Source organism: Coptis chinensis, chromosome 7, assembly GCF_015680905.1.
Source record: "Coptis chinensis isolate HL-2020 chromosome 7, ASM1568090v1, whole genome shotgun sequence".
Classification (NCBI taxonomy): domain Eukaryota; kingdom Viridiplantae; phylum Streptophyta; class Magnoliopsida; order Ranunculales; family Ranunculaceae; genus Coptis; species Coptis chinensis.
The window spans coordinates 85361671-85377027 of NC_141462.1; the positions used below are offsets into that span (position 1 = coordinate 85361671).

A 15357-nucleotide genomic window follows, 5' to 3' on the forward strand; every position below is an offset into this window, starting at 1 on the left:
TAGAAGAAAAAAAACAGCATATCATTCAAGATTAACTATATATTCAAATAAGTTAGACTTATATGAAACCAAGTAACAGACATTACCAAAACATGATCTTTGCATTTGTACCTCCTAGTAGCAAAAAAGGAGAAAATCGATAGAAAAATAGAGAAACGAAAACCAGCAAACAGACCAAAAAAAAAAAAAAAAAAAAAAAAAAAAAAAAAAAACTAAGTACTGAATTTACTCCCTAATATGATTTCGGTTCGACTATCTATGAAATTTCATCGTCTTCCATAATATCACCCATTAAAGTTGATGCCGAACCATCTGAGTTTTCCATTGCTTCAAAGACGAAGGGGTCTTCATAAGCATCCACTTCATGATTCAACCTCTTAGGGGCATCCAAGACAACATGCCAATTATCTCTACTAAGATTCTTACAGTAGAAAACTTGAGAAGCTTCAGAAGCAAGAATGAATGGCTCATCATCCTCATTTATGTTTCTTTGGCACCTCTCTAGATTAACAAATACAAGGTTTGTATCTGGATCGACGTAACACCCATTTCTTCTATCCTCAATACGCACTAAATCACAAAAGAAAACTGTTTCTTTGAATTCATGGTAATCTAGCTCAAGTATTTGCTTGACGATTCCATAATAAGTGGCTTCATCTTCAACTAAGTTCTTATCCTTCGCACTTGCCCTGAAATTGGTAAAAGCCTTCATTGAGACGCCACTGTTTTGAGTTGTTGTGTCCATTTCTGAATCGTACATAGAAAAAACATATCCCTTTATAGCAAAGGAATTGTATGACTTAGCATAAAGGATGGACCATCAGCAAGCCTCTTGAACCTGGACTCCCCTTCGTTCTCAAGCTGTTTTCTCAGCCAAGGAATATAGTCCATCTCCCTTTGGGTTGGTGAAGCAATCCTACGATATTTACCCCTGGATTTGAAACCTTGAAGGTATGTCTCGTACTTCCTGTGATATCAACCGATATATTATTACTATACACACAGTCATATAGTAAATGAAAACTGAAAATAGAGAGTATAAAGTTATACTTTTCCCAATCAGCATTTTGAACCGACTTTCTCAAAACCAATTTGTGCGCTTGCTGATATTGGATACTTGGAAGCAGGTAGTCTTTGCCCTTTTTATCAATAGGATAACCACGCTCATCTTTATCCTCTAATGCAGCCCTCTGTTCTTTACTGTGAATTTCTCTTTTGCTAGACGGGATATACTCCATGCAGTACCTCATTGCTTCTTCATTCAGATATTGTTCTGTAATACATCCTTCTGGAAATTTCTGGTTTCCTACATACCACTTGTACACTTTCATCATCCTGCGATGCCGTTAATAAATATCAAAGTATAAGACAATGAAATTATTGTATGTAAACCTTAGCCTCCAAGGGTAAATGACTTTTCACTAACCTCTCAAACAAATACATCCAGCGATATCTGACTGGACTGCAACCTCTAACCTCTTCCACCAAATGCAAAACAAGGTGTGTCATGGACACAAAAAAAGAGGGTGGAAAGTACTTTTCAAATACACATAGTGATTCCACGACACGCTTTTCCATATTTTCAAGTTCCACACGACAAACAACCTTAGAACACAAGACATTGAAGAACAATGAAAATTGTCGAATAGCTTCACGTAGTGGCTTCTGCTTCTTGAATGCATGCATCAACAACACTGGCAATAGGTGTTGTAAAAGAATATGATAATCATGCGACTTTAGGTTCTTCAACTGAAAATCCTTTAAGTTCACATTATGTTTCCAATTTGCACTATACCCCTTTGGAACCTTCAACTGGTGCAAAGTTCGACAAATAATTTCTCTCTCTGAACGGGAAAGACAAAAAGAAGCCTTAGCATATGATAACTTCCCATCCTTTTTCACTGGCCACAATTTCTTTTTTATCTTCAAAGCCTTGAGGTTTTTACGGGCTTCCATCCCATCCTTACTTTTTTTAGTGTTCATGATTAAGGTAAGGAGGTTCTCTGCTATATTTTTCTCCACGTGCATCACATCTACATTGTGAAGAGTAGGAAGGAACTGTAGCAAGCATGACATTTATGTTATCATAGGCAAGTTGCAATACAAAATTGTAGTTGTACTATAAAAAAAATGAATATTGATAGAAAAATTAGTGAGTAGCTCCCAATAATCCAATTCAAAGAAAATAGAATCTTTTGACCAAGCAGTCAACTTTTCCTCACTTGCGGGCCTCTTCCTCTTCAAACCATTCACCTTACCTAACATAGTCTTGATTTGGCTCATTTTTTGCTTGACTACTAAACCACTCAAACGGCGAGGAGGCTCTCCGTGTTCCACCTTCCCATTAAATTGTGATTTTTGAGTTCTAAAAGGATGATTTTTGTCTTTTAGAAACTTCCTACACCCCATGTATGCAAATTTCTTCCCATTTTTTAACCATCTCGAATCTATCCCTTCATTACAAACAGGGCAAGCATACCTTCCAGCAGTTTTGCACCCCGAAATATGGCCATAAGCTGCAAAATCATGGATAGTCCATAATAAAATTGCTTTCATGTTGAACATCTTCTTACTATAGGAATCATACGTTTCAGCCCCATTAGACCACAAATTACGAAGCTCTTCGATAAGTGGTTGCAAGTAAACATCAATATCATCTCCTGGACTTGGACCAGGAATGAGCAGCGTCAACATTACAAACTCGTTGCACATGCACAAAGATGGAGGAAGGTTATAAGGAACTATCATCACAGGTACTATGAATACAATTTTTTTGACCAAATGGATTGAATCCATCAGTTGTAAGTCCTAGTCAGACATTGCGACTTTCACTAGCAAATTCTTTCCACTGGTAGTTCACTGACTTCCAACAAGAAGAGTCTTTAGGATGGCGCATATGACTTGAGTTTTCAGTTGAGTTTGCATGTCAAGTCATATTTTCTGCAAGCCATGGCATGCTATACATTTTCTGCAACCTTTCAGTTATAGGAAAATATCTAAGCTTCTTTATCAACACAGGTTTAGCCCTCGGCTTGGAAGATTTGACTGGTTTCCATCTGCTTGAACCACATGTGGTACAACTATTTAAATCTTTATCGGTTTTCCAGTATAACATACAATCATTTGGACATGCATCAATAACCTCACACTTCATACGAAATGACTTTATCATTTTTTTGGCACAAGAGGTTTTCACTGGTACTGTATTGTTATTCAGTAGAACCCACTTTAAGAATTCCAACAAATTTGTGAAACTATTATTAGACCACCTATGTTTAGCTTTCATACCCAACAACTCAATTGTCGCCGATAACTTAGTATCTTCACCTTGACACATAGGATACAATGGTTGTAATGCATCCTCTAACAATTTTTTGTACATAACATCTTCATGCAAATTGTGGTTAACATCCTCTTGCGAATTATTAGTATCATCCCCTTGCTCATTATTAGTATCATCCTCTTGCACATTATTAGTATCATGGTCATCATCTTCATCACGAATATCCATGCATGCATCTAAGTCATTAGGATGACTACAACCAAACGCGTCATTCACCATCTCCACCATTCTCGGGAACAGATCTTCATTGACAATACTAGTGGAGGTACTAGCAACACCAACATTGACATTAGTTTTGGAAAAGGGCTCTCCATGCTGAACCCATAATGTGTAAGATGTGTTGATACCCTTACGAATCAAATGATCAAAAATACCTTCGGCTGTTCTCTTCCTATATTCAAACATTTCATACAATGACAACAATACCAGTCAATGGCTTTTCCCAAACTATCTTGTGTGAATTTGATGAATGATCTAGCGCCTTCGATGTATACCATTGACAATGTCAGTTCATTCATCCATGCCTTGTTTGGCATTGTCACAGACATCTTTAACAAACACAACCATTACAAATTCACTAGATTGAAATGTATTTTGGGTAAATGTATCTAGGGTAAATCAAATGCTAGTTTAACTTTATAACAGCCAATGTTATTTCCCTTGGTACTACTCCGGCCAATTGGAGTAAAGGTTGGGAATCTAAAACAGTAAGAGCTAGACCAAGTCCAAATATGATATGGACTTCGAATATGAAAGAAAATGAGAAGGAAATAAACTATGGGATTGAACATCATTTAATTGAGGAACATGATTCACACTACCTGATAGACAATTATCACAAAGAAATTGAAATAGTTAAACTACGATTTAGTTCATTGTGTTTGCAACAAAATTTTAGTATGGATCGGAGTTTTAAATAAAAATCACACCATTATTTACCAATATGATCACAAAAACACAAGCTTGCCTACATACCACTTAATTATTTTGAACAAAAGCAAGTGATTCAAGTAGGGAAATGTCCTTCCTTCCTGAGCATTTAAATGATACGATTATAAGACATTCAACAACAACAACAAAAAATAAGATCACAAGCAGCTAAACATCTACCAACACTCCTAACTTAATAATCAAATGGACAAAAATATGTCCTTGTTTCGGGTGTGAACTTTTCATTCAAAACTCAAATATTCAAGCAAACAAAAATAACATTTGGCATAACAGACAAACTACAAATCCATGATTCAATTCAAACAACAAAACATTTAACCACCAAAAAATTTACCTTAGAGATACGTACCGGGCAATAGAACGACACTCAAAAATTAATTAGGAACTGGAACTGATACTTTAGTTACTTTGTTTCCGACTTCTTTATTGCACTTTAATACCAACAGTACGATTCAATTCTGTTCTGAACCTATAATTACCAACTCCAAACACAACTTAAAGCTTTAACACTCATCTGTTGATATATGGTTTATTTCTCAAAGCAAATAAATATTGACAAACAAGAACAAATCTGTAAAAATACGAAGAAGTGCTAATCCAGCATAAACATGCAGCTTTGCAAAAACAGAAAATGCAAGCCCTACAATTAAAAAATATATATTTTTCATATATAAAGCATCAAAAGTAGCAAAGATTGAAAAGAAGAATTGGGTTTTAACAAAGACAAGAAGACGTAGGAGCTAGGGTACAAGTATGTGAATCCCGCAACTACTTACGTTGTTAAAGTCTCAAAATTTAGTACTTGAAATCAACTTTGCCAAAACCCTTTTATTTTGAATGAGCGAAACACACAAATTAAACTAAGAGTTCCAAAACAACATAAACAACATAAAGTTTTAACATTTTAATTCCAAGACCATGTAAATTTGTTTAATTCCACAAGAGAGAGAGAGAAAGATGTACATACAGCTTGAGGATTTGTTGATGGCGATAACTAGAGAGAGAATTGAAGTTGTGCAAGACAGTGATTGTTGATGTCTTCGGTCGGCTTAAATAACTATCAAATATAGTTGATAGAGAGAGAGATGAGGTGGGAAAATGGAGAGATTGGGGGGATTTTTGCTCACAAACTCGATTTTTTGAGGAAAAATAGTTGATGGGTATAGCCTGACGATTTAATTTTACATAGTCCTGGGCTGTCAATTACCAAAAAGCCCGTCAAATATTTTTTCGACAGTTAGTAACCATTAAATATTGCCAGGCCTTTACAGTAAAAAAAGGTCTGTTTTGACATAGTGTCCATACATTAAGTTGTCCACTGTGGATACATAAGCAATCTTTTCCATCTGACTCTGCTAATGCTCACCCTTTGGACACATCTTTTTTGTCATGTGGCTTCAACACCTTCTCAATATAGCTTTCTTGAGAAAGCCACAACTTTCCACTATTTTTGTCACGAGTGATCCGCATCCCAAGTATCTACTTTGCTTGACCCAAATATTTCATCTCAAAGGACTTACTCAAGTCTTTCTTCACCTTGGATATATTGTTGATGTTCGGGCCAACTATCAACATATCATCCACATACAACAAGGGCACTATAAAATCCCCATCTAGAAATTTCTGAACAAACACACAATGATCAGAAGTAAACTTTTTGTATCATTGCTTTGCCATAAAGGAATCAAACTTTATGTACCACTGTCTCAGTGCCTGCTTCAACCCATATAAGTTCTTTATCAGCTTTCATACTAGGTGCTCATTGCCTTTGACCTCAAAACCCTCTGGCTGGTCCATGTAGACATTTTCTTCAAGGTCTCCATGAAGAAAAGTTGTCTTGACATCTAGTTGCTCAATCTCTAGGTTCATACTTGCGGTCAGACCCAATACCACCCTGATAAAAGTCATTTTAACTATAAGAGAGAAAATTTCATCAAAGTCAATACCTTTCCTTTGACCGAATCCCTTCACAATAGGGCAGAGCTTTGTGCCTTGGGTGTGGATTATTCTCTTCATGCTTGACTTTATAGATCCACTTATTCTTGAGAATTTTTCTTCCTTTCGGTTTCTCAACTAACTCATAAGTGTGATTCTTATGCAAAGAATCCATCTCATCATGCATGGCCTTCAACCACTTCTCTTTGTCTGTACCTTCAAGTACCTCTTGATAGTACATAGGTTCTCCACCATCAGATAGTAAAACATATATATGTGGTGGATACTTAGTTGAAGTCTCTCTATATCAGACCTTCTTATCCCATCTTCTTAAGGCTCAGGGGGATGCACTTCATCTGCATCTTCTATATCAATAGGTTCTATCTCATCATGAGCAATAGGATCATCATTATGAGCTTCAAACCCATGGTTCTCTGCATTCACAATGCCTTCTGCACGTTCCATAATAGGAACTTCTGGTTCTGAATCAACAAGATCATTAGTGAAAGCTTGTAGCTTCTCACCCTCCTCAAAGTCTGTTATGGTTTGGTCTTCCAAGAACACAACATCTCGACTTCGGATTACCTTTTTGTTAATTGGATCATAGAGTTTGTAGCCAAACTTCTCATCCCCATAACCCAGAAAAATGCATTGCTTGACTTTGTCATCAAGCTTGGATCTCTCATCCTTGGGAATATGAACAAATGCCCTGCACCAAAATACCCTCAAGTATCCATAATCAACATCTCTACCTGACCATACTCTCTCTGGATAATCACTATTCAGAGGCTTTGACGGCGATAGGTTGATCACATGTACGACTGTGCGCATTGCTTCTACCCAGTAACTCCTCGGTAATTTAGAGTGAGACAGCATGTATCTCATCCTCTCTACAATGGTATGATTCATCCTCTCAGCTATATCATTATGTTGCGGAGTCTTGGGAACGGTCTGCTCATGATGAATCCCATGACTCTGGTAATACTCTTCAAATGGCCCAATGTACTCACCCCCATTATCTAAGTGAATACACTTCAAAGGCTTCCCTGTCTCTATTTCTACCATGCTATGGAAAATCTTGAACACGTCAAGTACTTCATCCTTGGTCTTCAGACTATATGCTCATATATTTCTTGACGCATCATCAATGAAAGTCAAGAAATACAAAACTCCCCAGTGGGACTTTACTTTCATAGGACCACATAAGTCAGTGTGAACTAGTTCAAGGACATTGTCCTTTCTGTGAGACGGGAATCTTTAGAAAGATACTCTATGTTGCTTTTCTACCAAACAGTGAGTGCATCTATTTAAATGCGTACCTTGAATGTCCGGCAAGGCCTTTTGTTTGGCAATAACTTCTATGCCTTTTTCACCCATATGACACAGTCTCTTGTGCCATAGTTCGGAGGAAACTTCTTCTTCTGCCGCATTTACTTCTGCTTTACACAAACTAGCTTGTGTCTTGTAAAGAGAGCAAGTTTTCTTCCCTTTGGCTGCTACAATGAAACTTCTGCTCAGTTTACATACCCCGTTACCAAACGAGTTTAGAAAGTCATCATCATCTAACTTTCCAACATAAATTAGGCTTAGCTGCATGTCAGGGACATGTTTTACATCCTTAAGTGTCAAGGTGTAGTCGACATTGGTATCTACATAAACATCACCAATGCCTACAATCTTTGAGACGCCACTATTACCCATCTTTACCTCACCAAATTCACCACAATTGTAGGTAATGAAGAATCCCCTGTGTAGTGTGATGTGATAGGATGCTCCTATATCTATCACCCACTCTGTGTCTTGACATGAGGTATTAAGACAGCACACACCACAATCTGACATAATTCATGCTAGATTGTCGACTAGTGTGGTAGTATCTCTGTCTGTGTTTCCGTTCCTCTTTACAATGTCTTCATGTACACAGTTATTCTTCTCATCCCTCTTCAGTGTTCTACACTCATACCTGAAGTGACCCTTGGTGGCACAATAGTAACATTATCTCTCTGCCTTAGGAGTTCTAGCTTCACCCCTAGATTTGCTTATGTCATCACCTCTAGAATGAGATGGTTTTCTGCTTTTACCTCTCCCCCGCTTCTCTGTGACAAGTATCTCTGAGTGAGAGGAGCTGCTTCATAAACCCCTTCTTGTCTCCTCATTCAACAATTCCCCGGTAGCCATCTCCATGGAAAAAAGTCCTTCCTCAGCGGCTCCGTTAAGAGAAACTGCGAACGTCTCCCAATTGTTGGGTAGAGGGTTTAATAGGAACAAAGCCTCAACTTCATCTCCCATATCAATCTTCATCAAGTGTAACTGATTGATAGTATTTTGTACTTCATTAAGATGCTCAGACATTGAAGAACTTTCTTTGTACTTCGTGTTGGCAAACTTCTTAATGAGCAGCACTTTGTTTCCGGCCGACTTCCTCTCATAGAGGTCTTCGAGTTTTTTCCACAAGCCAAAAGCAGTAGTCTCTTGGGATACATGGTGGAAGACACTGTCGTTAATCCACTGTTGAATGTACCATATTGTTTTTCTGTCAAATTTGCTCCACTCAGCCAAAGGAATCGCTTCCGGTTTTTCTCTCCCATTCTCAATGGGTTGTGCCAAGTCCTTGCAATGGAGCAAGTCTTCCATATTGGCCTTTCAAATAGTGCAGTTCACTCTATTCAGACTAGTCATGCGAGTATTCACAGAATGGTCCATCTCTACAAGTTATTTAAACTCAAATATTCTCTTAGGAATTTTGTCAAACACCTTCCGAGCAAAATTCAGATAACAACCTAGGTTAATCTAACATAGCTCTGATACCACTTGTTGGGGAATAACGATACCAATCGATCCCCGGCCACTACACAGATAATTTGTACTTGAATCAACTACTACTCCAAACAAATTCTAAATATTTACTAAAACCAACTTAGCATGCCCAATTCTCTAAACAACTATTAACAATTAACAATAATGCAAAAAAGTAAAAGCATACCACAACACGAAGATATACCGTGGTTCGGCCAATGATACCTACTTCCACAAGAGTTAATCATTTTATAAAGTGGGAAGAAAGATTACAATCACTCCTTTCAGTCTCTCACCTTACTAGATCACTCCTCTCACTTTACAGGCTTTTCTCTCTGCAAAGATTATCTTTCAATTTTAATAGCTCCCAAAATTGGGTTTCTTTTTTGTGACTTGTGTTGTCTAGTTCATGTCTTAGGTTTTGCCAAAAACCCCTTTCTTATGTTGCAAACTCGCGGTTCTCAAAAATAGAAATTCTGAAGAAAATAGACTTGAGCGTGGGCGCGCCCTCAGACAGGCTATTTCAAGCACGCGTGTGCCCTCTTCAAAAAAAAAAAAAAAAAAAAGTTCAATAGACTTGTTTCGGAAAAAACTGAGAAAATAAACTATCTTCTTTGTCTCCAAGGCTCCTTGGGCAAGACTAGTTTCGAGCTTTCGCTCGCTCAAACTTCTTTACGCAAACATCACCGGATTCTCTCCTTCTTCCTCATGTGAGGGATAACTCCAACAACATTATCCTAAACAAAACGATTAACATCATGCAGAATTGCTTCCACTCGTCCAAGAATACCAACCCCAAACTGAAAATCGCTAAGGTACTGAATCATATCACTAGCCACCCCTTTCATAGCAATCTTAGACACAAGACAACGCCAAACTATGCCTACTGCTATAGGACGAATACTATTATCCGGCTTTAAGAGAGGAATAAGCGGTGCACTAGCCACAAATTCAGCCAAAGTCTGTGGGCATCGACCTTCTAGCTAGCCATAAATTCGCGAAAGACGTTACGGCTTCCAGAAGGTCCGTACCAATAGCATAAACAACACTACTCATAACATCTAACAAATGTTGAGCACGAAGACCATCTCGACCACAAAACGTCCACTTGGAAGGACCTAATGCATGTTAATACAATATCTTTCTCAACTGATAAAGGAGACCAATCTAGAGGAATGGTGGGTTTGGAAGGGGGTGGTCGCCTGGGGTGCTTCACCTCCAACATAACTCAAGTCTCAGGGGAATGGTGGGTTTGGGGGGCTATCCTTGAAGAAGACAATGCTTTCAGTACTGCTGAAAAGTGCCCACAAAAAAATTTCTGCAAACACGGACGCACATAAGAGCTAGAGGAATGTTGTTGACGTAGAGGCAGTGTAAAGGAACCGAAAACTGACGTATGTAGAGATATTTTTATTTATTTTTTGGTAAACCAAAATCTGTTATCCAACTATCTCAAAAGAATACAATAGCTGATGTTGTATTTCCAGATTTGACATAAGCCACAAACCAGTCGACGTGTTTCAATGCCAAGCGACGGCTGATATGGTCTCTATACTTTCCTGATAGCTGAAGGCTAAACACAATACTTTGGGACAGCAACTGGACTCCTTTGTAGTATAGGGGAGCCCACATAATTCGTTCTAAAGATCAGAAAATGTTGGATAACATCGTCATTAATTGGTAGTATTTTGCTACACTATGAGATCAAACATTTGGACAAATTGTGTGACAAACTGACAACATGTAATTTGAAGAAAATGAGTTTCGTAGATTTTACCAGCAAATAAAAGAAAATAGAATTTAGTGCTGGTGATTTTGCAGCACTTCCATAAATGTGATATGACCATCTGCAATGGCGGGGACCTGAACTTGACTGCTTCCCGGCCTTAACAAAGAACCCGGAAAGGGCCCTATGTTGATGATCGACTTGATGTTTGAGATTTATGGTCCCCACTCTTTTATTGAGAATTTCATTTTTCATTTTTCCTCCCCCTCTAATATCGAAACTTATGCGGCAAAATAAGATCCCGGACTTGTGCTAAATTTTCACATAGTGCCGATCCATGAGTTCATCTTATGTTGAAAACAAGACCACAAAAAATTAACGACAATATCAACTTAAATATGTTCATTATCTCCGACTTAATAAGTATAAGTATGCAAACCGTGCTACGCATAAGTTTTTTTAGTCTTAAAACCCATCTTTCGAGATCGATAGTTAGCATAGTTTATTTGGATTCTAATTGTAAATGGTAATTGTTGTAATTATATAGGAGAGACTCATCTATTTATTTATTTTAAATAAAATTGGAGATAATTATGTTATTTAAGTGATATTAGGGAGGTTATTTTAAATTATCAATAATAAAATAGGGCTTGTTTTAATTTCAATGTGAAAAATAGGGGTAATTATTTAATTTAAGTGACATTAGAAAAGTGTTTCTAAATTATTAATAAAAAATAGACCTTGTTAATAAAAGTGGGGCTTATTCTAAATTTAGAGAGGGAAGTATTTGTAAATTAAGTAAATAAGAAGATCTTAAATTGCCTACTCGATATTGGAAAAAGTATTCCAAAAGACCCAACTATTATATAGTGTAGATATGTTCATTGTGATTAAGTGAAATACATCTCCAACTTAATTTGTTCTCTAAGCTAGACACATATAACTAAGTTTGCTAATACATCTTCCAAATTTTTAACGACTCAATAGCATGGCTGATAGTCCAAATCGGATGCTGATAGTTCGAATCAGGGTTATCTAAGAACACTTTTAAATTGGTGTTTCTATCTACTTATCTAGTGATGATTAATTTGTTTACTGTGTTTTCATATAACTCAAGAACCCCTCCCCTCCGTTATATTTTAATCTAGCATGGATCACTAATTGCGAGGGATTTTAGGTTTTTTTTTCTTATAATTTAGTTACTTATTTGCAATTTTGCATAACATAATATTGGTAAGCAAAGAATATCATTGATAACCAAATTACTTTAAAAAAACAAAAAGGGCTGTTGGGCTGGTGGTTCCAGGTCTAAGGTCGTTGTACCATTTTGTAATTGGTCATAAATCCCGCCATATAAATTAACACAGCTATAGGGTCTGATTAGTTCTATAATTGTTTTGATTTATTCAAAATTTGAAATTGTTTTTCAGTGAGTAGGGAATATCAGCAAGGCCAAATATTTTGATGTTAGGTGATATATCAGATCTTCCAAAAACCGATATATATCAGATATATCAATATATTAGTGGATATGTCTTTTTTGTTGATGAGAGTCAAAAATTTATTTTGTATGTTGATATATCGAAAAATATCAGAAATAGCATTTATATATTAATAAAAATGGGTCAAAATCAACAAAATCAATAATCTATATTGGATATATCGATATATCAGAAAATCTGATATATATCATATATAAAATGTGTCAATATATCTATTTGATATATCATATCTGGTACCTAAAAAACCAAAATATATCAGTAATATTTCAAAAATATCGGTGATATTTTGGTCTTTGATATCAATTACCAAGTGCACTACCCAAATAAATAAAATTCAAATTCAAAAGCTCTTTCCCGTCTTAGCTTGATGTTTAGGGTCCCATTTTACTCTTATCCTCCATCTTCAATTTAGATTCCAATACAAGCGTCAAAAAGAACCCATTATTTAGTGTCAAAGTGACCAACACTATGAAAAAATATATATTGACGCACGCTTCGTCGGGTGGGGACTCAGTAATCTCCATTCCATTTTTCTCATTTCAGTTGAGTAACCTATCATAATGTATGATTACAGTAGTGTTGATGGGTGTATATAGAAATCTGGGACCCTATGTAGACATCTAAAGGAACATATTCCGAATTTTGACATGTCTTAGTGGGCTTCAAAATCCCTCCATAAATCATTACATCTTCCACTACTAAACATCAAAGTTAATCTCACATTTTACACAAATTAAAAGATGATATAGATTGCTAATGCATATTATGCACTGCAACTCTGCAAGACACAACTTCATTGCCAGCCAACATTATATGGCCTCAAAGTGGAAAGCCAAGAAGAAATTAATTGATGTAATTATGAAATGACAGGAGTTGTAACTATGTGGATTCACGGTTACATCGTGGGTTAGCTGATTTAAAATTTCATACAGATAGCATATGCAGATTATTTAAGAAGTACCGAACTACTGCAGTAGTGAATGTAAGTGTAAGAGTAAGAGTGATGCGTGGATGATATGCGTCATTGGAAACGTGCTTTGCCAAAGTCTGCAATAAAGTAAAACGATTTGTTATTGATTTAGGTTAGGGGTGGGAATTTGGCCCTAACGACTCTAACCCGGCCCTGACCGATCCGACCCTAAGCCCTATAAAGCCTTCACAGAGTTTAGGGGCGGGCCCCGACTAATGCTTAGAGGCAGAGGCTGGGCTAAGATTCTAAAACATAGGCTACCCTAACCAAGTTCCCTAACCAAGCCCTAACCGCCTGTTTTCATACTTTCACTATAAATACACATACCATAATTGTCCAACTCTTTTGTTAAATATTTTCAATTAAAATAACGTTGTCCTTTGTAATTTATCACTTACACCCAAGTCTTCCAATAACTTGTTTTTATATAACAAAAACTCATTAACTTAAACAATTGTGAAGAACAACGAAAGACTCAAAATTTAATAAAAATAAGACTTTATTCCTTCGATCATCAAGTCAAAGTCATAACTTATTATTCTCGATTTCTTTTCTCACTTATTTCTTATAAATTATATTTTTATTCACATCCAAGCCAAGTCTAAAACTAAAGGTTTCCTTCCACACCATTAAAGAAAATCTGAGGCGGACATTTGTAACATAGAAACCAAAAACACCCTTTGTCGGAAAAATAACATTTATAATCTCAAACATTTCTCCATCACTTGTTCAAAAAGCCAATATTTTCATTTCAATATACAAAGCTTGAATCACTTTTAAATTAGAAGAAAGGTAATATTATATTTGTTTGAATCTATTATAGAAATAATTTATGATATTACAAATAGTTTAACAACTTCCATGACCTTTAACCAAAACTATTATGTTTCTTCTTTTATATCTATTACTTTTCCTTTAAAATGATAATATAATTATTTGTCATGTATTTCAAATGTTAAATGTAATTTTAGTGAGGTTTGAGTCAAAGAAAGAACAAATTCGAACTCTCATGTCTTGATTCATTAGATTGTGGATGTCAATTTAAAATTTTTGGACTTATAGAGGATTATTCTTAGATTGGTTGGACTTTGAGTTTGTAGATTATTATGACATTTTTGTAATATAAATGAGTTTTAAAACCGATGTAGTAAAAAAAAAGAAAATATATAGCCCAAAAAGCCCTAACCCTAAAGCCTTAAAGAGGGCTGTGGTCGAGTCGAGAACTGAGATTTAGACTTGTGACCCGGCCCAACCCGGCCCTATACTGAGTTTAGGACCGGGCCGACCCAGCCCTAATATCTGAAGGGCTTTAAATGTTTAGGGCCGGACTAGCCCGACCCGGCCCATTGCCCACCCCTAATTTAGGTTCTAATCCTAAGAAATGAGCGGAGCAACTCAGCAGGATGGCAAGACCTGTAACATTTTTTTCTCTCTCTTTGGAAGTTAAGTAATATCCAGTAAACTTTAGCTTGCTCTCGTTATAAATTTTAAACATCGAGTCAAGCCCAGCTAGCTTCATTCCCTGTCGATTGTTCATAGTTCACCACTTTAATGTCTTACAAATTCCGTGTTAAATGTACTTGAAAAACCATTGGCTTCAGTCGGGATTCATGCTGAAGAAACTTCAAGAAAACAAAATGCATTGATTTGGATCCCAAAAATTTGGATGAACGCATCTTTCATTTCGTTCTATTACAAAATTGCGATAAAAAACATATAAACAATTGAACCATTGTAAATCGATTTCAGATCAGTTACAACAGTAAAATAGACACCTGGATAACCGCGACGAGCAAATTGCCATTTCATAATTAATAGTTTGTTAGGAAAACCACTAACAATGAAGGTCCAACAAATTAAAATTAATGAAAACTAAAATATCAATCGAAGATGTACGTTCTGATATTTCTAACAAAGTTGTGTGGCCCATAAAAATATCAACAAAAATGCACTACAATAGGAGAGAGATTTTGACGAAAGGGAAAAGTCGAAAACAGTGAGACGTGGAGAGTTTAAGTAATGCCTTCCCGGCTGGGCTGGGGTTTTGGACCAAGAGCGGAGCCCGCACAAAGCCGACATATCCCGTTGCAACGGGAGAACGTGGGGTTTTGTAAGGATCATGAGTAACAAGTTT

The 15357-nt window shown here is 36.5% G+C and overlaps 1 protein-coding gene across 1 annotated transcript; it reads right to left on the reverse strand.

Annotated features, from left to right (window-relative positions):
- Nucleotides 1-256: 256 nt before the first annotated feature.
- LOC147489543 (uncharacterized) lies at nt 257-2748 on the reverse strand. Its single transcript, XM_086574674.1, has 5 exons — nt 2254-2748; nt 1427-2058; nt 1051-1335; nt 819-967; nt 257-747 (listed from the first exon to the last, which is right to left on the reverse strand). Exons 1-5 carry the CDS (start codon nt 2746-2748, stop codon nt 257-259), a joined length of 2052 nt encoding a protein of 683 aa, XP_086430800.1.
- Between the last annotated feature and the right edge of the window lie 12609 nt (nt 2749-15357).